This window comes from Salvelinus fontinalis, chromosome 2 (assembly GCF_029448725.1).
Source record: "Salvelinus fontinalis isolate EN_2023a chromosome 2, ASM2944872v1, whole genome shotgun sequence".
NCBI lineage: Eukaryota > Metazoa > Chordata > Actinopteri > Salmoniformes > Salmonidae > Salvelinus > Salvelinus fontinalis.
This window is the reverse complement of record NC_074666.1, coordinates 9,400,370-9,426,045: the sequence shown is the minus strand read 5'-3', so window position 1 is coordinate 9,426,045 and position 25,676 is coordinate 9,400,370. Positions and strand designations below refer to the sequence as shown.

Below are 25,676 nucleotides of genomic sequence, written 5' to 3'. Positions count from 1 at the left end.
CTTTCCTACATTTACTCTCAATGACCCCATGGTTATTTGTTTTATAGGTCTTTTTATAGTCCAGATCAATCTATATGGATTCTCCTCTTGGTCTTGAATTTACGGTCAGCTAGTAGTCTACGTTATAAATGAGCTGTATTCTATTCACGTTAGCAACAACATGTCCGTCACCCCCGATGGTTGAATAGAGGAGTGGTTTTGCCTGGAACTGCTGTGAATAGAATGAGGGGCTCTTTATCATATGATCCCAGCCTGATAATGCAGCCGTTGTGTGGTGTGTCTAGACGTCACACATGCTTTACAGAGCGAGGGAGAGAGAGCGCATCACACAGTCAGGGCTGTGTGTTTTTGTTTCCTGCCGTCCAGCCCTCCCGTCTGACCCCCTTTCAGCCTGCTCATCGATGCATGGGCCAGGGTCAGAGGTCACAGTGTAGAGGTTGGCAGACACTGTGACCGTTCGGGTCATGCGTTGGTTACGTTGTGAGTAACCCTTCAATCTAAGGGGAAGCAGCTGCATGGACGTAGCCTCTTGATGGCCCCTGGTCTCTGACTGACTGAGACGGGACAGGCAGGGTGGAAGGAAAACCCTGTTCTGTTTTCTGAGCGGGAGCCGTGTTGTCGCCGGATATTGTGTCGTCGGACATTGCTCTGATGCTTCGCTCTCCTCTCGGACTCACTGGAGGACAGGAGACTACTCTTTCTATTCCACTTGAAAAATAACATAAGCTAACGAACTGTTCAACCTGGTAATACCTTTTAACTAACTTTTGATTTAATGACCCACAGTACAAATTTGCAGTTAATATAAAGTCCAGATTGGTTGAAGGATTCTGCCTGCTGTGGAGACTACCACTGCTGCTACAGCGGTAGTACTGTACTCTGGGATTCCTGAGCTATATGGACATGATCGTATCCAGCCTCTCGTTCGCTATGCTGTATCCTTCCGATTATAGGCCTAGTTTTAACGCTGGATTTATTATTCTCCTCCGGAAGTATGCCTTTCCACCCTTCACTCTGTCACCGTTGTAGGTTCATTGTGGTAAGTATTAGTCCTCCTGCAACAAGCCAGTTTCAATAGGCTAATCAAGTTCATGAACTTCTTCCAGTCATGTTTTGTAGAGCTGAGCGGTTAACTGATTATGGACAGGACACGTAGTTAAACAAACCGTAGAGGGAGCAAGATCTGTAAGATCTTCATAATGTGTTGTATATTAGTTCAAGTGGGTTCAGAGTTCCATTTTGAGACTGATCATTTTAATGGTGTAATGTCCTAACTAGGCTGCTTTTCCCACTATATACCAAGTTATTTTTTTGCATTTGTGGATGTAGGCCTACAGCTAACAATGTATTGCTACTGTATGTCTTTGGGTTGGTTGCCTGTGAAAAGGCTAAAGATTAAGATGTGTATATGACTATGTAGAGAGCTTATCTGAAAGGATGGGAGATGATGTCCATAGGAGGAGAAAAAGTGCTCAAGGATAGCAATGTCATTGGTTGACTGAAGAGTAGAGTACACTGAGAACAATATCAAGTCTAAAGAAAGCGTCTCTCCCTTCAGGGCAAAGTCACTGATGTCCTCAAGGGGTCAGTTCTTAGAAAGCCATTAGTGGCATGCTCTTTAGGAACAGAGAGACTTAGGGTCCAACCTACAATACAGTACTGGATAAAAAAATAAAAAAAAGTAAGCTTTCTCCCCAATTTCATGGTATCCATTTGGTAGTTACAGTTTTGTCCCATTGCTGAAACTCCCGTACGGACTCGGGAGAGGTGAAGGTCGAGAGCCGTGCGTCCTACGAAACACGACTCAGCCAAGCTGCACTGCTTCTTGACACAATGCCCGCTGAACCCGAAAGCCAGCCGCACCAATGTGTCAGAGAAAACATTGTACACCTGGCGACCTTGTCACCGTGCATGCGCCCGGCCCGGCACCATGAGTCGCTAGAGCGTGATGTGACAAGGACATCCCGGCCTGCCAAACCCTCCCCTAACCCGGACGACGCTGGGCCAATTGTGCGCTGCCCCATGGGTCTCCCGGTCACGCCCGGCTGCGACAGCGCCTGGACTCGAACCAGGATCCCTAGTGGCACAGCTAGCACTGTGATGTGCCTTAGACCACTGCGCCACTCGGGAGGCCTATAGCTCCATTCTTGTGTATTTTATTCCTCTTGCGTTACCATTTTTTTAAATGATGGTTTTTAAACTGCATCGTTGTGAAGGGCTCATAAGCAAGCATTTCACGGTAAACTCTGAACCAGTTGTATTCGGCTCATGTGACAAATTTAATTTGATTTGGTTTTTGATGGTACATCAAAGCCGGTGGCTGGATGTTTTTCCTCTCACTGTTCCACCTTGTCCATCAGGCAGCATGACAAACCACCGGTTCCTTGTCTCTGGAATGGGATGGTGGGGGGGGGGGGGGTCAGTAGGTTTGGCTTGACTTTTTTCAGGTGTGAATGGACTTTAACTTTGTTTTTGTGGCTTAAATGTTTTTTTTTTTTCTAAACTAAAAGAACAATGCTGTTCTTTCCTTTGGAAGTGTGTGTGTGTGCACCTAGATGTTGTTCAGTGCTCTTATTCGCGGTTGTGTGTTTTCAAACAATACATTAAAACCGATTGTTTTTCCTGTATTTCAGGAGGTGCTGAAACACATACAGGGAAGCATTGAAGAAGACTCTACCGATTCATCCGGACAAATCGATCTCCTAGAAAGACTGAAAGGTAGGCATCACACATGGGGTGACAGAATTAGCTGATTGAAATGCGTTCTATTAAATAACCTGATATTCCTTCCTCCGGTAGAAATTAGCCTGGATCCTAACACTTACCCAGGGGTGAAGCTGAGACCTCAGCCGTCTTCCATGCAGGGTTCAGGCTCTGGGCGTTCAGAGGACAGCAGCCCCAGCCCCATGGGTTCCTTGGGGTCCCTCCCCAAGAGAGGGCTGTCCAATGGGGGCAGAGATAGCGCTGGCTACCTGGAGGAGCTGGAGAAGGAGAGGTGAGCTCCTGCTTGAATTATTTTGTATTTTCACATTAGTTTGTCTTTGAGTAATGCAGGCTATACTTAGTCTCCATCCCAAAGGACACCCTATTCCCTACATAGTGCAGTACCAGAGCCCTTTCAGGCTATATAGCAAATAGGGTACCATGTGGGATGCATCCACTGTGATTTACTGCTTCAATATTATATTGTCAGCAGCATACCACCCTGCATACCACTGCTGGCTTGCTTCTGAAGCTAAGCAGGGTTGGTCCTGGTCAGTCCCTGGATGGGAGACCAGATGCTGCTGGAAGTGGTGTTGGAGGGCCAGTAGGAGGCACTCTTTCCTCTGGTCTAAAAAAAAATATCCCAATGCCCCACTGCAGTGATTGGGGACACTGCCCTGTGTAGGGTGCCGTCTTTCGGATGGGACGTTAAACGGGTGTCCTGACTCTCTGAGGTCATTAAAGATCCCATGGCACTTATCGTAAGAGTAGGGGTGTTAACCCCGGTGTCCTGGCAAAATTCCCAATCTGGCCCTCAAACCATCATGGTCACCTAATAATCCCCAGTTTACAATTGGCTCATTCATCCCCCTCCTCTCCCCTGTAACTATTCCCCAGGTCGTTGCTGCAAATGAGAACGTGTTCTCAGTCAACTTACCTGGTAAAATAACGGTAAAATAAAAAAATTAAATTAATTGATGAGTGGTTTGCCTTTCCCGGCCAAATCACATTATGAGTGCAATGGTGCAGTGTGAGGGCTTCCAGCACACAGTACATCATGCTAACATTGTTAGTTTGCAAAGTGTATTCCTGGCATTAGTCACAGACAGGATGCATTAGGCGGTCGTATTCAGGACACCTACCCTGTTTTATTCTGGTATGCTGTATATGTGTTTTTGTCTTAGGTCTTTGATTATAGTTTATTTGGTCTGACTTCGGGCAGTTTTTTTTGTTTTTTTAAAATATTTTGTTTTTTACTTTTGGACTCTGATTGGTGCGATTGTCTGTCCTGTCAGGTTCTTATTGATGGCGGAGCTGGAGAAAGAGGAGAAGAAGAAGGACCAGTATTACGCACAGCTGCAGAACCTCACCAAGAGGATCGACAGCCTACCACTGACTGAGAATGTAAGTGTTTATTTGTCGTTCATCATTATGCCGTGTGTTGGGATGGAGTATAGTGACTTATAGATACTCCCAATATACCATAACTGACAATATGCAGTTATCTTCTCTGCATTATTAAATATTCAACGTTTCACCAATCCTGATGTCTGTTGATCCTGTTTGCGGTTGCAGCAGTTCTCCCTGCAGACGGATATGACCCGTAGGCAACTGGAGTTTGAGGCGAGGCAGATCAGAGCCGCCATGGAGAAACAGCTGGGAACCTGCCAGGATATGGAGAAGAGGGCACAGGTCAGGGATGAGATGAATTTGGGGCGGCAGGTAGCCTAGTGGTTAGAGCGTTGGGCCAGTAACCGAAAGGTTGCTGGATCGAATCCCTGAGCTGACAAGGTAAAAATCTGTCGTTCTGCCACTGTATAAGGCAGTTAACTAACCCACTAGTTCCCCGGTAGGCCGTCATTGTAAATAATACTTTTTTCTTAACTGACTTGCCTAGTTAAATAAAGGTTCAAATAAAAAAAAATATGAATGCATACAGTGAAATGAAAGGGAGAGCAGGTAGAGAAATGACATGTATAGGATGAGTCATTGATTAGGAAACATACACACAGGAAGAACAGAATGGTCAGTAAGGATACTGATTAAGTAGGATGATATGTAGGCAGTTGAGGTAGAACATTTAGTAAATTGACTTAGAATGACAAAATTCTACAACATTGGTCTGCATCTACGAATGCTTTAATTCAGTCAGTGTTACATCCAACAGCATGTCCAGTCTCCTCAACTAACTGGTGACCCCACACATTGACTCTGTACCGGTAACCCCTGTATATAGTCTCGCTATTGTTTTACTGCTGTTATTTAACTACTTGTTACTTTCATCTCTTGTCCGTATTTTTTTAAACTGCGTTGTTGGTTTGGGGCTCGTAAGTAGGCATTTCACTGTAAGGTCTACACCTGTTGTATTCGGCACATGTGACTAATAACATTTGATTTGGTAATTGTAATATCCGGTTATCGTCCTCTGAGTGATTGCTTCCTGTAAATGTCCTGCTGTGTTTCAGGTGAGGGTGACTCGTATTCAGCAGATAGAGAAGGACATACTGAAGATCCAACAGCATGTCCAGTCTCCACCTGCAGAACCAGAGGTATGTGATACTCACCCCAGCCTCAGATGTAATACACTAGAATGTACCTACCGGAAACAATAGAGGTACAGAATATCTCACTGTAAATATATTTAGGGCTGGTTTCCCGGACACATTATTCCTGTTCAAAATGACTACAATGCCCTTTGATTTGTCTGGTACTAAGCATAATCTGTGTCTGGGAAATCAGCCCTAAATGTATTTACAGTGATTTTCTGGCAATATTTTCTCTGTATTCTGGCTAATGCCTGGCCTGTGTGGACATCTCCATTTCAACAGGCATTCTGTGGGAACAGTTTGTTGGCTTTTAGTCATGTAAAGAACCAAAAGCTGCTTACATCTGAGTGTCGTGCAATGTCAGTCAGCCATCCCATTTGCTGATATCCATTTAATCCTCCATGTTGTACTGGGTGCGCTAACTGCACCATTCCCCTTTCTATGCAGTGGGGATTGATGCGTAGCCTCCATCCCTGCATTACAGAGAAATGTCACATGGACAAGTGTACAATAATGCTTTGTTACTGATCCAATATGGTGATTTATCTGAACACACTGTCCTCTCTCATTCAATCATGTTGCAGTGTTCTGCTCCTCTAAACAAGAGCATCATTTATTTACAGCGGCTCCTAAGAACACTAGAATGCTGGAAACAACTCTTGTTCCTTCCAGGTTTATAACTTCTGACCCTGATTCTGGGGGGTGAAATCAACCATAGGCGTTCTCCTGTGCTCTCTCCTTGTTTTAAATATTAAAAAGAGAGCTATTGAATGAATGACGAATGACATTTTATTTTCGTGTGCAATCGCCAGTTGGCAACCCATCCCTTATGGGATTAATTGACACACATTACAATAGTTCACTGATAATTTAGTGATAATTCTTCCGGTGTTCTCTGCAGTGCGCATCGCATAAAGAGGGCAAAAAATATATCAATACATAATAGTAAATAATATAATCAAAACTAATTATATCCCTAGAGCAGTAAACGCATACATACAGTCGTGGCCAAAAGTTTTGAGAATGACACAAATATAAATTTTCACAGTCTGCTGCCTCAGTTTGTATGGTGGCAATTTGCATATACTCCAGAATGTTAGAAAGAGTGATCAGATGTATTGCAATTAATTGCAAATTCCCTCTTTGCCATGCAAATGAACTGAATCCCCCAAAAAACATATCCACTGCATTTCAGCCCTGTCACAAAAGGACCAGCTGACATCATGTCCGTGATTCTCTCGTTAACTTCTCTGGGATATGTGGGACGCTACTGTCCCATTTGGCCAAAAGCCAGTAAAAATGCAGAGCGCCAAATTCAAATATATTATGTGGGGGGTGACTTATGAAGGTAATTGGTTGCCCCAGATCTTATTTAGGGGCTTCATAGCAAAGTGGGTGAATTCATATGCACACACCACTTTTCTGTTTTAAATATATATATATATTTTTTAACAAGTAATTTTTTTTCATTTCACTTCACCAATTTGGACTATTTTGTCCATTTACATGAAATCCAAATAAAAAATAAATTTAAATTACAGGTTGTAATGCAACAAATTAGGCAAATGTCAAGGGGGATTAATACTTTTGCATGGCACTGTGCATACATACATGCATACATGCATGTACAGAAGGCATTTGAACACAGTCTGGCACAAAGAAAAGAGACGGTGTGAGACAGACCTGCACACAATCTATATACTCGTTTTATTTTCCATCCAATTTTAATTGAATGAAGGGGGACCTGTTCGACTGCAGCACTAGACACATTAGCTGACCTGATGACTGAGCATGTGTGCAGTCAGTCAACCAGTGACCTACCTTCTGCTCCTGTTGGATGCACAGCTGAGAAGCCATAAGGCCTTGGTGTGTGTGTTCATGCGTCAGTGTGCATGAATACTGTATTCAAGCCAGTGCACTCATGCCTGCATCATGTGAGATGTGTTTGTTTGGTGGCCCATACAGTATGCGTGCTCGTGTGTTTTTGTCTGTTGGTAATTGTGTGTACACTACTAGTCTCATGCCCTGCATGTGTGCTGGCTCGCATACTTTTCCCCCTCCTACATGAGTGGATAAATCATTGGACACATTTAATACCCCCCTCTTCGACTGTCATCCTGCAGGCTGAGCTACAGCTTATGTAGGTCAGGGATGAGGAAGCCTGATGCTCATGCAGCTGCCCTAGCTAGCCTAGTGACTGAATGCTATATCCATCTCTATCGCCATTAGGGTTGCACATTTTGGGGAATATTCGGAGGTGGAAACTTTCTGTGGGAATTAACAGAAATATATGAATATTAATACCATTTAAATGTAGATATTTTTTGTATTGGATATATTTACCATATCATATGGAGACAGAAATATAAGCATTTTACCTTATCATAAGTAGACAGAATTGCAAATGATTAAATCCTTCTAATAGAAATAACAAAAATAGAAATAACAAAAAACAATTTAGTTACGTTAATTAAATGAGTTGACTCTTCACATGGGATGATTTCACTGAACAACAAAAGAAAGGTAATGATCCCCAATGATCATCGCGTCTCCCCAAAATGTTTTCAACATACATCTGTAAAATGATAGTCTAGAAACTAAAGCTTTGGTTGTCTTCCTCTCAGGCCTCCATGTCCTCTCCCTTGACCTCCTCAATGTCCACCTCTTGAACATCAGACTCTGAGACCTCATCTTCACTGTCACTTTCCAACCTTGTTGAGGATGGCTCGTTGTCAGGCTCAAAAAGCCTCACATTTGCCAAATACAATTTTTCAACCCTTGTATTGGTCAGCCTGTTGGTGGGATTTGGAGGCAACGGGGGAAAGAGCCTCAGATCCACCAAGTCCCTTCCACCAGGTGGCTGATGAGATGTTGGCACGACTGCCATATTGCATCTCCATCTCAAAGCCCTTGCTTGGAACTGTACTTCGCCAGACTGCCAAGAACCTTGCCCTCATCTAGGCCAAGGTGGCGAGACACGGTAATGATGACACCATAGGCCTTTTTGCTCTCTACAACAGACAGGATGCACTTGCCAGCATACTTGGGGTCCTACATGTACGCTGCGGTGTGTTTGGGCTTCAGGCAGAAGTCTTTTTGATGCATTTCAGAACTGCAGTTCTCTGCTTGGAGCATTAGTAAAGTGGGCAGGGCAGTATGGATTTTTTTCTCTTACATCTGCAAGCAGAGTCTGAACATCAGACAGGATGGCATTGTCTCCCTCAATCCGTGCAATGCCTACTGCTATAGGTTTCAGGCTGCGTACCACTCTTTCCCAAAATACATCATGCAGGAGGATCCTCTTGATAGGGCTGTCCATATCGGTAGACTTTGATATAGCCATTTCTTCGAGAGACTCTTTCCCGTCCAAGAGACTCGAACGTGATGAGAACACCACCCCAACGGGTGTTGCTGGGCAGCTTCAATGTGATGCTCTTATTCTTCTCACTTTGCTTGGTGAGGTAGATTGCTGCTATAACTTGACCTTTCATAGCTAACCATTTCCTTGGTTCTCTTGTAGAGTGTATCCATTGTTTTCAGTGCCATGATGTCCTTGAGGAGTATATTCAATGCATGAGCAGCACAGCCAATGGGTGTGATGTGAGGGTAGGACTCCACTTTAGACCAAGCAGCCTTCATGTTCGCAGCATTGTCTGTCACCAGTGCAAATACCTTCTGTGGTCCAAGGTCATTGATGACTGTCTTCAGCTCATCTGCAATGTAGAGACCAGTGTGTCTGTGCTCTTGTAGAATACTGGTTGAGGGGTGGGGAGATGGTTAATTGTTCATTACAGTTTGCTTTCTCTATGATTTGCTTGACCTTCACTTAAACTCTGCATCCAGCAAATTAGTAGATAAAGCATGTCTGGTGGGAGGGGGTGTATGCTGGGCGAAGAACATTCAGAAATCTCTTCCAATACACATTGCTCTGTGAGCATCATAGGTGAACCAGTTGCATACACAGCTCAAGCATGACATTCATCAGCATTGCTCTGACTACGTTCCTCCATTGAGTCAAAAAAAACTATTGATTCCAGGAGGACGATGAGCTTTGTCTAATTCATCACTTTCACCACAAATGGAAGTAGAGGGACTTTGGTCAGAGGTCGCTTGTTGTGAGTGCTGAGGGAACTTTAAGCACTTGACCAGATGATTCTGCATCTTTGTTGCATTCATCGCATATGATTTGGCACAGTATTAGCAAATGTACACAGCTTTAACTTCTACATTCGCTGCAGTGAAATGCCTCCACACGTCAGATAGTGCATGTGGCATTTTCCTGTAAAGATTAAAAAAAAATCTCAAATGCATTTCCATGTACAGATAATCTAAGCAGTTAGATTAAACAACTCCTTTGTAAGATACATGTTTTAAAATGAAACGTATGGAAACAGGTGAATTAACACTCCTCAGTTAGCAGGCTCATGCAAGCTAAAACCCACATGGTAGCAAAAACTAACTAGCAGAAATGGTTAACAAGTTACACTTTGCTGTAGGCTATTTACTAGTTTACCTTTTTTGTTTGTGTCATATAAAATATATTCACCCCACCCAGTACTGTAATAAAAACATATCATAAAAGTTTCTCACGCCTACTCTCGATCTCTCTATTGCCATCACTCCCTGTCTCCCTCGCCCACTCTCTCTCACTCCCCTTCATTCTGTCTTGCACTTTCTCGCTTTCCTTCCTTCCAGTCTCTCCGCCTGCTGTTTTCTATTTCCTCTTTTTGAACGGAATCTGCCTCTTCTTCCCTTCCTTTCAGGTGACTGGTTCTGCTTCCTGTCTCTTTCTGTTGACTCATTCCTCATCTCTCATTTAGCCTGCTACATGAATGGTTCGCTCCTCTGGAGGTCTGACCCTTCTTTCCCTCTTTCTTTCCCTCGTGCAGAGCAAGCATGACCCGGCTGCCCAGGATGAGGGAGGCCAGGCTTCAGGGGACAGTGGTGGGCCTAGTGCTGGGTGTTCTCAGGTAAGACTCGCCTTCCATACCTGATCCAAGACAATTGGCGTGTTTGAAGGGATCATTATTAAATCATTATGAGTAGCATATTGGAATGTGATTTGTAGACTGTGATTCTGCATAGTTTGACTGCAATGTAGTCCATCTTAAACTAACACAGTGCTTGCACCCCCAGAGATTCTTAGTTAACGTTTGACAGATTCATTTTCTTCCTTTGGTCCTATAATGCTCCAGAAAATATCTTCCGCCATTGGACTGACTGGTAATGTTGGTTAGGAGAGTTTGGCTGAGCTGTCGTGAGCTGCCTTTTTTGCCGTGCTTTGTGCCTTAACTTTCCATTTAATGCTAATGATTCGTGTCTTACTCCAGAGTATGTTTTATCCCTGAAGCTTGCGATTAAACCGTTGGATTCATATTTTAATGACTTTTAAAATGTAATGTAGTCTCACTTCCCTCGATTCTTAGCAGAATGAATGAGGTTGCTGGGAATGTTCTATGGAAAAAACTGTCACACTGTAACACACTAATGGCTTTTATGAGAAAGGCAATGATGTTATACTGTAGGAAATTGCGAGCAAGCAATATGAATACATTTTAATTTAAAAAAAGCTTTTAAAAAGTTTAACAAAATAAATGTTTCTCATCTAGGGTTCCAACTCTCGCCTTGATCAGGACTCTGCCACTGAAATGAGTTTGGGTGGGGGTAGTTACTCTGTGCCCCGCAGACTGACCAGTCACTTGGGCACCAAGGTATCCAGAGATTCTACTAACACTCAGGTTGAGTGCTGTCTGTATGCCCAAACCAAAAATGTGAAATGTTATCTAGTTTAAACATTTTATAGAAATAGCTTTTTAAAACAGAGGGTAGCTCACATAAATTAGATTGCATCCTAAGTGAGACAATTTGATCCATTTCGATATAAATAACCTATAAATTGACCTATGTATCATCAGGGCGTGTCTTCAAACTAGTTTTTCTCACGGTCGGCCCTCTAACCCTATAGGTGGAGATGGTCTACTCCCTTCTCTCCATGCTGGGGACCCATGATAAAGATGACATGTCTCGCACTCTGCTGGCCATGTCCAGCTCCCAGGACAGCTGCATCGCCATGCGCCAGTCAGGCTGTCTTCCCTTACTCATCCAACTCCTCCATGGCAACGACAAGGTTTGTAATGTTTTTGTTTGGTAACTTTGTCTTATTCTTTGTCAATGGTATAGGTGTTATTTATTTTGTCGAGGACCACTTTGGAAAGGAGTTTTTTAATTAATACTTTGAAGTGATAAACTTTCGCCGTATTTGTAACTTAGTTTGTACATAATGTTTCTGCCACCGTATCTTACTGCAAACAAGAGCTTCTGGGCAGCGATCACTCACGTCGGATTAGACAAAGATTTTTTTCTTCAACAAGCAGGACGCACAGGATGTACTTCGAACACCCGACAAGGTCAACATCCCCGTCATTGGCAAGAGAAAGAGACGCAGGTACAGAGGACACAGAGCGGGGTGCCTCGTAAGGACCCATAGACGGCGAGTCTATGGGCAAGATAGAACAGCACACTCCTCGATAAGACGAGGGGGTCTGTGCATATTTGTAAACAGCTTGTGCACGAAATATAAGGAAGTCTCTAGATTTTGCTTGTCTGAAGTAGAGTTTTTGCCAAGAGCTTTCATCCATACTTTTCATGGCTGTTTAGTTACCACCACAGACAGATGCTGGCACTAAGACTGCACCCAGTCAGCTGTATTAGGAAATAAGCAAACAGGAAATTGCTCACCCAGAGGCAGCGCTCCTAGTGGCCGGGGATTTTAATGCATGGAAACTTAAATCAGTTTTACCTAATTTCTATCAACATGTTAAATGTGCAACCAGAGGGGAAAAAATTCTACATCACCTGTACTCTACACACAGAGACGCATACAAAGCTCGCCCTCCATTTGGTAAATCTGACCACAATTCTATCCTCCTGATTCCTGCTTACAAGCAAAAATTAAAGCAGGAAGCAACAGTGACTCGGACTCTAAAAAAGTGGTCAAAAGAAGCAGATGCTAAACTACAGGACTGTTTTGCTAGCACAGACTGGAACATGTTCCTGGGATTCTTCCGATGGCATGGAGGAGTACACCACATCAGTCACTGGATATATATCAATAAGTGCATCAAGGACGTCGTCCCCACAGTGACTGTACGTACATACTAGAGGTCGACCAATTATGATTTTTCAACGCCGATACCGATTATTGGAGGACCAAAAAAGCCGATACCGATTAATCGGCCCTTTTTTCAAATTTATATTTTAATTTATTTTTAAAATATATATATTTTTTGTTTGTAATAATGACAATTACAACAATACTGAATGGACAATGAACACTTTTTATTTTAAATGAATACCTAAATAAAATCTAGTCTCAAATAAATAATGAAACATGCTCAATTTGGTTTAAATAATGCAAAAACAGTGTTGGAGAAGAAAGGAAAAGTGCAATATGTGCCATGTAAAAAAGCTAACGTTTAAGTTCCTTGCTCAGAACAGATGAAAGCTGGTGGTTCAATATTCCCAGTTAAGAAGTTTTAGGTTGTAGTTATTATAGAAATTTACGCGTCGACTATTTATCTCTATACCATTTATATTTCATATACCTTTGACTATTGGATGTTCTAATAGGCACTTTAGTATTGCCAGCCTAATCTCAGGAGTTGATAGGCTTGAAGTCATAAACAACGCTGTGAAGCAAGCATTGCTAAGAGCTGCTGGCAAATGCAGTAAAGTTTGAATGAATGCTTACGAGCCTGCTGCCGCCTACCACCACACAGTCAGACTGGTCTATCAAATCATAGACTTAATTATAATAACCACAGAAATACGAGCCGTTGGTCATTAATATAGTCAAATCCCGGAAACTATAATTTCGAAAACGAAACATTTACTCTTTCAGTGAAATACGTAACCGTTCCATATTTTATCGAACAGGCGGCAACCCTAAGTTTAAATTTTACGTTTACATTGCACAACCTTCAATGTTATGTTGTAATTATGTAAAATTCTGGCGAGGTAGTTCAACTAGCCAGGCGGCCCAAACTGTTGCATATACCCTGACTCTGTGTGCAATGAACGCAAGAGAAGTGACATAATTTCCCTAGTTAATATTGCCTGCTAACATGAATTTATTTTAACTAAATATGCAGGTATAAAAAAAAAAAAACTTTGTTGTATTGATCTTAAGAAAGGCATTGATGTTTATGGTTAGGTACAACGATTGTGTTTTTTTCAGGAATGCGCTTTTGTTAAATCATCCCACATTTGGCGAAGTAGGCTGTGATTCGATGATAAATTAACTTGTTTGGGATAGGGGGCAGCATGTTCACGTTTGGATGAAAAGCGGGCCCAGAGTAAACTGCCTGCTACTCAGTCCTAGTTGCTAATATATGCATATTTGTAGATTTGGATAGAAAACACTCTGAAGTTTCTAAAACTGTTTGAATGATGTCTGTGAGTATAACAGAACTCATATGGCAGGCGAAAACCTGAGAAAAATCCAACCCGGAAGTGGGAAATCTGAGGTTTGTAGTTTTTCAACTCTTGGCCTATCGAATACACAGTGTTTATGGGGTCATATTGCACTTCCTAAGGCTTCCACTAGATGTCAACAGTCTTTAGAACCTTGTTTGATGCTTCTACTGTGAAATGGGGGCGAATGAGAGGGGATTGAGTAAGGTCTCTCCCAGATTGCCACAAGCTGACCATGCACGTTCATGTGAGAGTTAGCTTGAGTTCCATTGCATTTCTGAAGTGAAAGGAATTCTCCGGTTGGAACATTATTGAAGATTTATGTTAAAAACATCCTAAAGATTGATTCTATACTTCGTTTGACATTTTTCTACGGACTGTAACGGAACTTTTTTACTTTTCGTCTGCTCCTAGTGATCGTGTGTCATGAATGTGGAATACTGGGCTGAACGCGCTAACAAAAAGGTGTTTGGACATAAATGATTAACTTTATCGAACAAATCAAACATTTATTGTGGAACTGGGATTCCTGGGAGTGCATTCTGATGAAGATCATCAAAAGTAAGTGAATATTTATAATTATAATGCTTTTCTGACTTCTGTTGACTCCAAAACATGGCGGATATCTTTATGGCTTATTTGGGCTCTGAGCGCCGTACTCAGATTATAGCATGGTGTGCTTTTTCCGCAAAGTTTTTTTGAAATCTGACACAGCGGTTGCATTAAGGAGAAGTATATCTTTAATTCTGTGAATAACACTTGTATCTTTTATCAATGTTTATTATGAGTATTTCTGTAAATTGATGTGGCTCTGTGCAAATTCACACGATGTTTTGGAGGCAAAGCCAGTTTTTGGATATAAATATGAACTTGATCGAACAGAACATACATGTATTGTGTAACATGTTGTCCTGGGAGTGTCATCTGATAAAGAATATCAAAGGTTAGTGATTCATTTGATCTCTTTCTGCTTTTTGTGACCCCTCTCTTTGGTTGGAAAATCGCTGTATGCTTTCTGTGACTAGTTGCTGACCTAACATAATGATATGTTCTGCTAAATTTTATCTTTAAAATGGTGTCTAATACTTGTATGTTTAAGAAATTTGTATTATGAGATTTCTGTTGATTGAATTTGGTGCCCTGCAATTTCATTGGCTGTTTTTTATTTCTTATTTATTGTTCACCTAATACCTATTTTTTTTTACTTAATCGTACTGTTGGTTAGGGCCTGTGAGTAAGCATTTCACTGTAAGGTCTACACTTGTTGTATTCGGCGCACGTGACAAACTTTGATTTGATCATTAGGCTAGGTGTTATTTATTCCGTCGAGGACCACTTTGGAAAGGAGTGTTTTTATGACTACTTTCAAGTGATAAACAGATTTTTTTATTTGATAAAATTCTATTCAATTCAAGGACTCAGTGCTGCTGGGGAACTCTCGAGGCAGCAAGGAGGCCCGGGCGAGAGCCAGCGCCGCCCTCCATAACATTATCCACTCCCAGCCTGACGATAAGAGAGGGCGCAGAGAGATCAGAGTGCTGCACCTCCTGGAGCAGATCAGGGTTTACTGCGAGACCTGCTGGGAGTGGCAGGAGAACCATGAGAGGGGAGTGGACCAGGATAAAAACCCCAGTAAGGCCTGCTCACATGTATTGTATGCTTTGGTTAGGGTATGGTTATTTGGATGAGTGATGTAGGACAAAAACCCAGTAAGGACTAAAGCGACGGTTGTAATGAATTGTTGGTTTTGTTTTTCATTGTGTATTTGGAGGGGTAAACCCCCAGTACCTCCTGCTCGGATCACTTGTACTTGATTTGTTTAATGTATTAAATTGATAATTGGATGGGTAATGCAGGACAACTTGAGTAAGGCCTACTTATTTCAGATGGATGAACTGTTTTAGTTAGGGTATGGATATTTGGAGGGGGAATCTGTTTTTATTAGAATGGATTGTGTTCGTCCCAGTGCCCTCTCCCGTGGAGCATCAGATCTGCCCAGCGGTGTGTGTTCTAATGAAGCTGTCCTTTGATGAAGAGCACAGGCACGCTATGAATGAGCTCGGTAAGCATTCACTCAAACTGTTGTTCTGACCAAATGCAATTTTTTATTTAGGCTATTTAACCAGGATAGTCCACTTGGCAACACTTGCCACTGCTTTCCAGGCAGTTATCTTAAAAGAGAAATGATGAAACAAAATCTTTATTTGATCGGTTAAATGTTTCATTACCCAAGAAACCAAAACAGAAAAGAGCTAGGTTAATGCATGTATTCATCCCTGTAAAGATGTAGGCTCTTATGCAATGTCTTGCATAGGACATCATATAGTAGAACATTCATGGGGCAGACTCATTCAATGATTGATTGACATTTCTCCTGCTGTGCTGTGGGTTCCCAGGGGGGCTGCAGGCTATAGGGGAGCTCCTCCAAGTGGACTGTGAAATATACGGCCTCACCAGCGACCACTACAGCGTCACTCTGAGGAGATACGCTGGCATGGCCCTTACCAACCTCACCTTCGGGGATGTGGCCAATAAGGTTAGCTTCTGGTTCTGGATGATTTAACCTTAGATGTAGTTGATGTGTGTGGAATTCTGACCTAATATTTTGCAAATGTTCTGCCTTAGGATTGGTTTCCTAGACCCAAATTAAGCTTATTCCTGTATTTAAAAGCTCTTTCAATCTCAATTAAGCACGCTTTGTAGTCCAGGAGTAGGCTGGATCTGGGAAACCGGCCAATATGTGTAAACACACTTGAAAGTAAAGGCAATAGTGTCTTCGAGAATAAGCAATCTCTGTGCTTGTTCATAAAGCATGGCTTCAAATGAATAGTAAGCATCTTTCTGTATCTTCCATCCTCAGGCCACTCTATGTTCCATGAAGGGATGCATGAGGGCCATGGTGGCTCAGCTGAAGTCTGAGAGTGAGGATCTACAGCAGGTGATTGCCAGTGTGTTGAGGAACCTGTCCTGGCGTGCAGATGTGAACAGTAAGAAGACCCTCCGTGAGGTGGGCAGTGTCAGGGCTCTGATGGAGTGTGCCTTGGAGGTACAGAAGGTGAGACATCACCACTCACTTTGATACAAATACATAAGGAGCACCTCATGTATAAATATGTGAATGAAATGTACAATAGGAATTCGATAAAGATTTGCCTAAACATGTATTCACTGGCTGATAAATATGTCCTCTTCTCTCTTCACAGGAGTCTACTCTGAAGAGTGTCCTCAGTGCCCTGTGGAACCTGTCAGCTCACTGCACTGAAAACAAAGCTGATATCTGTGCTGTAGAGGGTGCTTTGGCCTTCCTGGTTAGCACTTTGATGTACCGAAGCCAAACCAACACCCTCGCCATCATTGAAAGTGGAGGAGGCATCTTGCGCAATGTGTCTAGTCTCATCGCTACAAATGAAGATCACAGGTATGTCTATTCGATTTTTAAAAAAATCATTCATTATTAGGGATGCACGATATATCGGTGAATATATCGGAATCAGCCGATGTTTGTTAAAAATGCCAACAACTGTATCGGCCCGATGTCTAGTTTAACGCCAATGTTAAAAACCGATGTCAAAGCTGACGTGCATACCTATACAATGTAGGTACAGGATGTAATGACGCCACGTAAAATGTTGCGCTACACGTGCAACACACCTGACCAAGCCCACAATGTCTGCTGTGTGGATCGAGCAGTCAACAAGTCGAGCAGGCATTTGAAAGAGTAAGAACATTTCAGCGAGACAACTCAAAGGCGAAATCCATTAAAGCCAAGATAATGGAATTCATGGAATTCTTACCATAGTAATCCTGGTTGAGAATGAAACAAATGAACAGCACGTTAGTCAAAGAAATAGGTTTTGATTGTTTTACTGGTAATGGGGACATACGTAAATGCCAACAAAATAACTTTTTTTGTCTGTTTGTGTGACCTTTATTTAACTAGGCAAGTCAGTTAAGAACAAATTCTAATTTAAAATGACGGCCCGGATGCCGCTGGGCTAATTGTGCGCCGCCCTATGGGACTCCCAATCACGGCCGGATGTGATACAGCCTGGATTCGAACCAGGGACTGTAGTGACGCTTCTTGAACTGAGATGCAGTGCCTTAGACCGCTATGTCCATGTGTGTGTTAACTATTTAACTGTATTAGAATGCTTAAAAGGCCTCTAAAATTAAGTATCGCTATCCGTATCGTTTTTTTTGGGGGCAAGGAAATTATCGGCCAAAAATGGCATCGGTGCATCGCTATTCATTATAGTGTTGTGCTGTTAAATATTTGATGTTATTATACTGACTCCTCTGTAATAATGTTTAATGTTCTTACACTTGAAAGCTTATAAGATCGTGTGTTGCTTTTTTTTTTCTTCTCTGTAGACAAATCCTGAGAGAGAACAGCTGTCTTCAGACACTCCTGCAGCACCTGAAGTCTCACAGCCTTACTATCGTGAGCAACGCGTGTGGCACGCTGTGGAACCTCTCGGCCCGCAATGCAAAGGACCAGGAGGCCTTGTGGGAAATGGGTGCTGTGAGCATGCTGAAGAACCTCATCCACTCCAAGCACAAGATGATCGCTATGGGCAGTGCCGCAGCACTGAGGAACCTCATGGCCAACAGGCCCGCCAAATACAAGGATGCCAACATCATGTCTCCTGGATCTAGCCTGCCCTCTCTTCACGTCAGGAAACAGAAAGCCCTGATCGAGGAACTGGACTCTCAGCACCTCTCGGAGACGTTCGACAATATTGACAATTTAAGCCCCAAGGCGTCTCACAGGGGTAAACAAAGCAGGCACAAGCAGAATGTCTACAGTGATTACGATGGTGTCTCTAGATCAGACGGGTTTAGCCCCAACAGTGTGCCTGTGCGCTCACCTTATGTGAACACACCAGTTCTGTCGAGCCCGTCACCCAGAGACAACCCAAGGGGGAACATAGACAGTGTTAGGGCCGAGAGGGATCGGGGCCAGGACAGAGACAGACAGAGAGGTGCACCCAGTGGTTTCCACCCAGATCATGACTCTAAGAGAATGCAAATGCCCGCCACAACAGCTGCTCAGATTGCCATGGTGATGGAGGAAGTGAACAGCATTCACTTACTGACTGGCCTGGATGACCGGTCCCCGGAGACCCCAAATCAAGACCCTCACTGTACAACTGCAGCACATGGTCATTCAAATGTATATCCCTATAATAAACCCGATCATTCGGGCAGACCATGTCCAATGCCCAAGTTGGAATACAAGGCATCCAACGACAGTCTCAACAGCGTTAACAGCACTGACGGCTATGGCAAAAGAGGACAGATGAAGCCATCTGTGGACTCATACTCTGAGGATGATGAGGGGAAGTGTTGTGTCTATAGAAAATATCCTGCAGACCTTGCTCATAAGATCCACAATGCCAACCACATGGAAGATGATGACGGAGAAGTTGACACACCTATCAACTACAGCCTAAAGTATTCTGACGAGCAGCTGAACTCTGGTCGGCAAAGTCCAAGCCAAAATGAGAGATGGGCGAGGCCTAAGCACATGGAGGAGATGAAACAGACAGATCAGAGGTCTGTGCGATCTCAAAGCCCAGGCTACCCCATGTACACGGAGGGCAACAGTGAGGGGGAGGAGAAATTGAAGTACAAGCCCAGGTTTGTGCAAACAGAAATGCAACAAGGATTCAGATCAAGGAACACCAACCAACACCAACAAGATCAAAGCAATGCTGGTCCCACTCAAGGAATGAACAAAAAGATGAACAACCAGACTATGTGCCAGTCTGTGGATGATTACGGTGATGACAAACCAACCAATTACAGTGAGCGATACTCAGAGGAAGAACAACAGGATGACCAGCCGACCAATTACAGTATGAAATACAACAAGGGGCCTCATACGGAACAACCAATTGATTACAGTCTGAAGTACTCTGACACCTCCTCCCAAAAATCCATGTTTAGTCATTCAAAGTCATCCTCCACTCAGAGCTCAGTGAAAGACCATCTAAGCCAAGATGGTTCAACATCATCCGTGACATCCAAAAAGAATGCAGGGAGACAAATGCAGCTACATCCATCCTCGGCTCAAACGAGGTCAGGGCCAACTCGACCAGGCCAGAAGAACACAACATGCAAACCTCCTACCGTCAATCAAGAGACCCTACAGACGTACTGTGTTGAGGACACACCCATCTGTTTCTCAAGGGGTAGCTCTCTGTCATCCTTGTCCTCAGATGAGGACGAAATGGAAGGCTGCAAGAGGAATGTGAATGCTGCTAGCAACTACCCAACTCTTCCCATCTCTGAGAAAGAGTCCACTGGCAGTCACGCCCAAGAACAAGGCACAACCGAGGGCCAGTCGTCTGTGCAGTATGTCCGAATAAAGCCTCCAAGGACTAGTCAAGTTCATGGAGACGGATCCAGACATCACAAAGCCGTTGAGTTTTCATCAGGAGCTAAATCACCATCCAAAAGTGGTGCCCAGACTCCCAAAAGCCCCCCAGAACACTATGTGCAGGAGACGCCCCTCATGTTCAGCAGATGCACATCTGTAAGCTCCCTGGACAGCTTTGAGAGCAACTCCATCGCTAGCTCTATACAGAGTGAATTGTGCAGCGGGATGCCCAGTGGAATCATCAGCCCAAGTGATCTGCCCGACAGCCCTGGTCAGACCATGCCTCCGAGCCGAAGCAAAACGCCACCACCACCCCCACAACATCAACATCCACCACCAATGAAACACAAAAAGGTGCCTCCTCCGCCGCCGCCGAGGGCGGATTTGGCTCCAAGGCATGCTGCTGTACACGCTGCTGTCCAGAGAGTCCAGGTGCTTCCGGATAATGACACCCTCCTACACTTTGCGACAGAGAGTACCCCAGATGGATTCTCTTGTGCATCCAGCCTCAGTGCTTTAAGCTTAGATGAACCTTACATTCAGAAAGATAATGAGCTCAAGATCATGTCTCCTGTTCACGAAGATGACCAGGGAAATGAGGCTGAGCATGAGCATGATGACACTACAGAATCCCCAAGCCAAGAGAAGCATTCATCTGGTGAGGTGGAAAAAGACATTTTGGATGATTCAGATGATGACGATATAGAAATACTGGAGGCTTGCATAAACTCAGCCATGCCAACAAAGTCATCGAGAAAACCCAAAAAGCAATCGCCTTCCAACACTACTTCTAGAATACCACCACCTACTGCCCATAAACCAAGCCAACTTCCTGTGTACAAGTTACTCCCTTCACAAACCCGAGGACAACAGAAGACTGTTGGCTTCACCCATGGAGAGGACATGCCTAGGATTTACTGCATAGAGGGAACCCCTATAAATTTCTCAACAGCTACATCTCTCAGCGACCTCACCATTGATTCACCCCCAAATGAGCTGGCCAATGCTGAAAGCTGTGCTCCTCCTTGTGCAGAAGTATCCTCCAGTCAAATAAGGGATACTATTCCAGAAGGGGAAAGTACAGATGAAAAAGATGGAGGTGTTACTTCCTCCTTCACACAAGCTGCCACTGTAGAAAATGAAGGGGATGACATCTTAGCAGAGTGTATCAGTTCAGCCATGCCAAAAGGTAAAATCCACAAGCCCTTTAGAGTACAGAAAATGAATGATCAACCACAGCACCCTTCATCAGCTTTTCCTGTTAGTCTAGTCAAACAGGAGGTTGAAAAGAAGAAGCCCACATCCCCTGTTAAACCAATGCCACAGAGTAGTGAGTACAGAGCTAGGATGATTAAAAAGCCCCAGCCCCCTTTCAACTTTGCTTCATACCCTGATAAAAACAAAGAAACCCAAATGCTTGAGCCAAACATGGCCTCCAGAAATTTCCCAGATAAGCCACCAAATGCAGATGAGAGGCCACGGCCAGGGTTTGCTTTTGACTCGCCACAGAATTACACACCAATAGAGGGTACACCCTATTGCTTTTCACGCAATGACTCCCTGAGTTCCTTGGATTTTGAGGATGATGAACCTGATCTCTCAAAGGAAAAGGCACAACTTAGAAAAGACAAAGACCAGAGAAAAGTGTCAACGAAAAACCGTGGAGAGCCATCCGCAAGAACAAACAGGACAAATGTACCACTGACTGCTCCAACAAAACCTCTGCAGCAGAAGCAGGCAGTCTTTCCACAACCATCCAAAGAAAATGCGGGGCCAGTGCCAGATGAGAAGCAGAAGTTTTCCATTGAGGACACACCAATGTGTTTCTCTAGAAACTCATCTCTCAGCTCGTTAAGTGACATTGACCAAGAGAACAACAACAAAGACCTCCAGCCAAAAGAAGTGGAGGATGTAACTCAGGTAGAAGCTACTTCTAAACCCCAAGCCTCTGGTTACGCACCAAAAGCCTTTCATGTAGAAGACACCCCTGTGTGTTTCTCAAGAAACAGTTCTCTCAGCTCACTAAGCATTGATTCAGAAGATGACCTTCTACAAGAGTGCATCAGTTCAGCCATGCCAAAAAAGAAGAAACAGACAGCCAGAAATAAGGGGGTAAATGACCAAGGAGATGCCACTGAGGAGAAAAGTATGGAGGAGCCTGATCTCACATTGGATCTCACTGATACGCATAGTCCAGTTTCTGAACAAGCCTTATCTCCAGACTCTGAATCTTTTGATTGGAAGGCCATCCAAGAGGGTGCCAATTCCATCGTCAGCAGTTTGCACCAGGCAGCTGCTAGCCTCTCTAGACAAGGCTCATCTGACTCTGACTCAATCCTCTCCCTCAAATCTGGAATATCCCTTGGCTCCCCTTTTCACCTGCCCGTAAATTCAGAGGATAATAAATCTGCGTCCGACAAAGGACGCCCACGGATATTAAAGCCTGGTGAAAAGAGCACTTTAGAAGCCCAAAAAAAAGAAAAGGAAGAGGAGGCAGCAAAAGCTCTTAAAGGGGGTAAGAAAGTCTACAAAAGTCTCATAACAGGAAAACCACGTGCCAGCACTGAGACCCCAGCTTCATTACAGCAGAGGCCGACTGCCCCTAGTGTTCCCATGATTTCTCGTGGGAGGACAATGATCCAGGTCCCTGGCGTTAGAAGCAGTTCTCCAAGCACTAGCCCAGTCCAAAAGAAGCCTCCACCACGTGGTCCCGCCTCTGTCTCAAAAACTCCCCCCACTCAAGGGCAGAATTCCAGTAACTCACCCAGAAGCATCAAACCACCTGCTAAATCTGATCCTAGTCCAGCCAGGGATCAGCCTGGATCTCAATCGGGATCAAGTAAAGCTTCATCACGATCTGGATCCAGAGACTCCACACCATCCAGACCAGCTCAGCAGTCCTTGACCACCAGACCCATGCAGTCACCTGGTCGCACCTCTGTGTCACCTGGAAGAAATGGTCTCGGCCCTTCAAACAAATTATCCCAAGTGCCTCGCACTGCTTCTCCAAGCACATTGTCAACTAAGTCTTCTGGTTCTGGCAGGATGGCCTACACCTCCCCTGGGAGACCGGTGGGTCAGCAAACGCCACCCAAGCAGACTGGATTGACGAGAAGCACTAGCGGAATCCCTAGGAGTGAATCTGCCTCAAAGAGTCTGAACCAGTGTGGAGTTGCTGGCCCTTCTAAGAAGCAAGATTTGTCCAGGATGTCGTCCACAAAGTCTAGTGGAAGTGAGTCAGACCGGTCGGAGAAACCTGCCCTAGTTCGCCAGTCAACGTTCATCAAAGAGGCCCCTAGTCCAACACTGAAGAGGAAATTGGAAGAGTCTGCTTCGTTCGAGTCTCTGTCCCCCTCCTCTACCAGCCAGTCTCAAACGCCTGTGTCGAGTCCATCTTTGCCAGATATGTCGCTATCTTTGCCCTGTCAAGGAAGCAACTGGAAAAAGTCCCCTCCAATTCCAAATTCCTCCGAAAATCTGGATGAGAAGCCTCAAAAAGGAGGGAAGCATGACATCTCCAGGTCCCATTCAGAAAGCCCCTCTAGGCTCCCTAATCTTAACAGGAAAGGGACATGGAAGAGGGAGAACAGCAAACACTCCTCCTCTCTCCCAAGGGTTGGAACCTGGAAGAGAACCGGCAGCTCCTCTTCCATCCTCTCTGCCTCCTCTGAGTCAAGTGAAAAAGGCAAAAGTGAGGATGAACGACAACCACTGAGTCCAGCCCAAAGGTCCCCACACGGCAAAGATGGAAACCCTTTAAAAGGAACATGGAGGAAGATAAAGGATAGTGAAATGTCTCAGTCAGAAGGCCGTGATTCTTCCTCCATAGAGTCCATGGACACCATGGCCATGGGGTACCAAATGAGCCCTGTAGTGTCCAAGACTGAGGATGTGTGGGTGAGGATTGAGGACTGTCCCATTAACAACCCAAGGTCTGGAAAATCCCCAACAGCAAACACCCCTCCAGTAATTGACAGTGTTATAGTCAAAATGCCCTCTGTTGATCTCTTGACAAGTGAAACCCATCCCAAACAGTCCACAAATGAAAGTGTAAATGCTCTTAGGCTAGGTTCAGAGACTAATTTAAACTTGTTTAGGAGCAGTGAGAGTATTGATAAGAAAGTGCCAGACCTCAAGAATGCTCAGAGTAACCCAAGCATCATCCCAGAGGCCAATGAACTGTCTCTTGCTGAACGCACCCCTTTTAGCTCCTCCACCTCTAGCAAACACAGCTCACCGAGTGGGGCTGTGGCTGCCAGGGTCAGCCCTTTCAACTACACCCCTAGTTCCAGGAAGAGCAGTGCTGACAGTGCCACACCACCACGACCCTCACAGATACCCACGCCTGTCAGTGTAACCAACAGTGCAAAAAAGAGAGACTCTAAAGGAGAAAGTGCTGGTGAAAGTGGGTCCTACATTGTAACCTCAGTTTAAGTCACTTGAGGCTAGACTACACACACAGATGATCTAGGGGAAATGTCTTGAACATACCTAGTGATCTCTGTTGTAAATAATTATTTACAACAAACACAATCAAAGCAAAGAACAGATTCATCACAATTTTTGGTGTAAAAAATAAACATGTAAATAGTGAGTCACTAGACTGTTATTGTAGTTAATGCCTAATTGATGGACCCTGTTTTTTTGCTGGTAGGAATGTGGCTGGGACACTGGTTATCAGAGGGAGAGAGGGAGACCTCTGAAGGATAATGTATGTGAATTTGTACTGTACAGATTTTAATTATGTATTTAATTTAAACCCCTGTCAAGATCCTGAATCTTGTCCGACTTGACAAAGATAATCACTTAAAGTTGCATATTTGGGATGTTAAAACACTTGAAGATCGACTTTAATACTACTCCATTCGATAAAAAAAATACAATTATATGCCTGTATTTAGGTCAGAAATAAAAGTAATTCTAATTTTTACTAATGCAAATGTATTATAAGCTTCCCATCCTTGCATGTAAACTGCCCAGATGGTAAAGATGAACATTTATGTGGTCACATGACATGTCGGTAGCTGTAGTGTAAAATTTGACACTATTTCATGTGTGCTCTGAAAGTAAAGGAATTAACCGCAAGTTAACCTTGACAACTTTTTCTAATGAGAAATATTTTCATTGGAAAATAGATTATATGAGAGTAGACCGATACATGGCTCTGCTGTTTGTTGTTTAATTGTTATCAGGTGAGTTAGTTGCTTTTTAACTAAGACTCTGAAGGACTGTATGAACACAAATATTACTAGGGTTTTGGTGTTGGTTTATCTTTTTTTTTTTTTTTTTTTTTTTAAAGGTAGTTTTAGTTTCCCCTGTAATCACTGTAATGCTAAAGCACATAATCAGAGGAGATTATGTACTATTTTGTTCTACCCAAAAATTACACTGTCTGAAATACTTTTTTTCCCTCCCCCATGCAATACATTTGTGGTCGGATATTCAAAGGAAAAAAGTCACATTCCAAATTGTAAATCAACATAATAAATAATGTTAAAATGGGGTGAAAAACTGGTGTCCAGTGTTACTGAACAGTGCAAGTGTTTAATTATCATCTGCCTTGAAGATATTTT

General features: G+C 43.6%; 1 protein-coding gene across 9 annotated transcripts in view; it reads left to right on the top strand.

Annotated features, from left to right (window-relative positions):
- The window catches only part of LOC129811394 (adenomatous polyposis coli protein-like), a 45,261-nt gene extending 19,647 nt beyond the window's left edge, over positions 1–25,614 (top strand). For 5 of the 9 annotated variants that reach the window (XM_055862699.1, XM_055862668.1, XM_055862683.1 and 2 more), the window contains 14 exons: positions 2,634–2,718; positions 2,800–2,995; positions 3,999–4,107; positions 4,279–4,395; positions 5,169–5,252; positions 10,139–10,219; positions 10,859–10,987; positions 11,215–11,376; positions 15,137–15,353; positions 15,688–15,783; positions 16,118–16,257; positions 16,582–16,776; positions 16,925–17,139; positions 18,093–25,614. In XM_055862699.1, coding sequence (XP_055718674.1) covers positions 2,634–2,718; positions 2,800–2,995; positions 3,999–4,107; positions 4,279–4,395; positions 5,169–5,252; positions 10,139–10,219; positions 10,859–10,987; positions 11,215–11,376; positions 15,137–15,353; positions 15,688–15,783; positions 16,118–16,257; positions 16,582–16,776; positions 16,925–17,139; positions 18,093–24,537 — 8,271 coding nt within the window. In that variant the 3' untranslated portion in view covers positions 24,538–25,614. Of the gene's footprint in view, positions 1–507; positions 1,040–2,633; positions 2,719–2,799; positions 2,996–3,998; positions 4,108–4,278; positions 4,396–5,168; positions 5,253–10,138; positions 10,220–10,858; positions 10,988–11,214; positions 11,377–15,136; positions 15,354–15,687; positions 15,784–16,117; positions 16,258–16,581; positions 16,777–16,924; positions 17,140–18,092 lie in introns of those variants that run through there. The other 4 variants (XM_055862722.1, XM_055862730.1, XM_055862705.1 and 1 more) reach the window with 4 other exon arrangements.
- Positions 25,615–25,676: the final 62 nt, after the last annotated feature.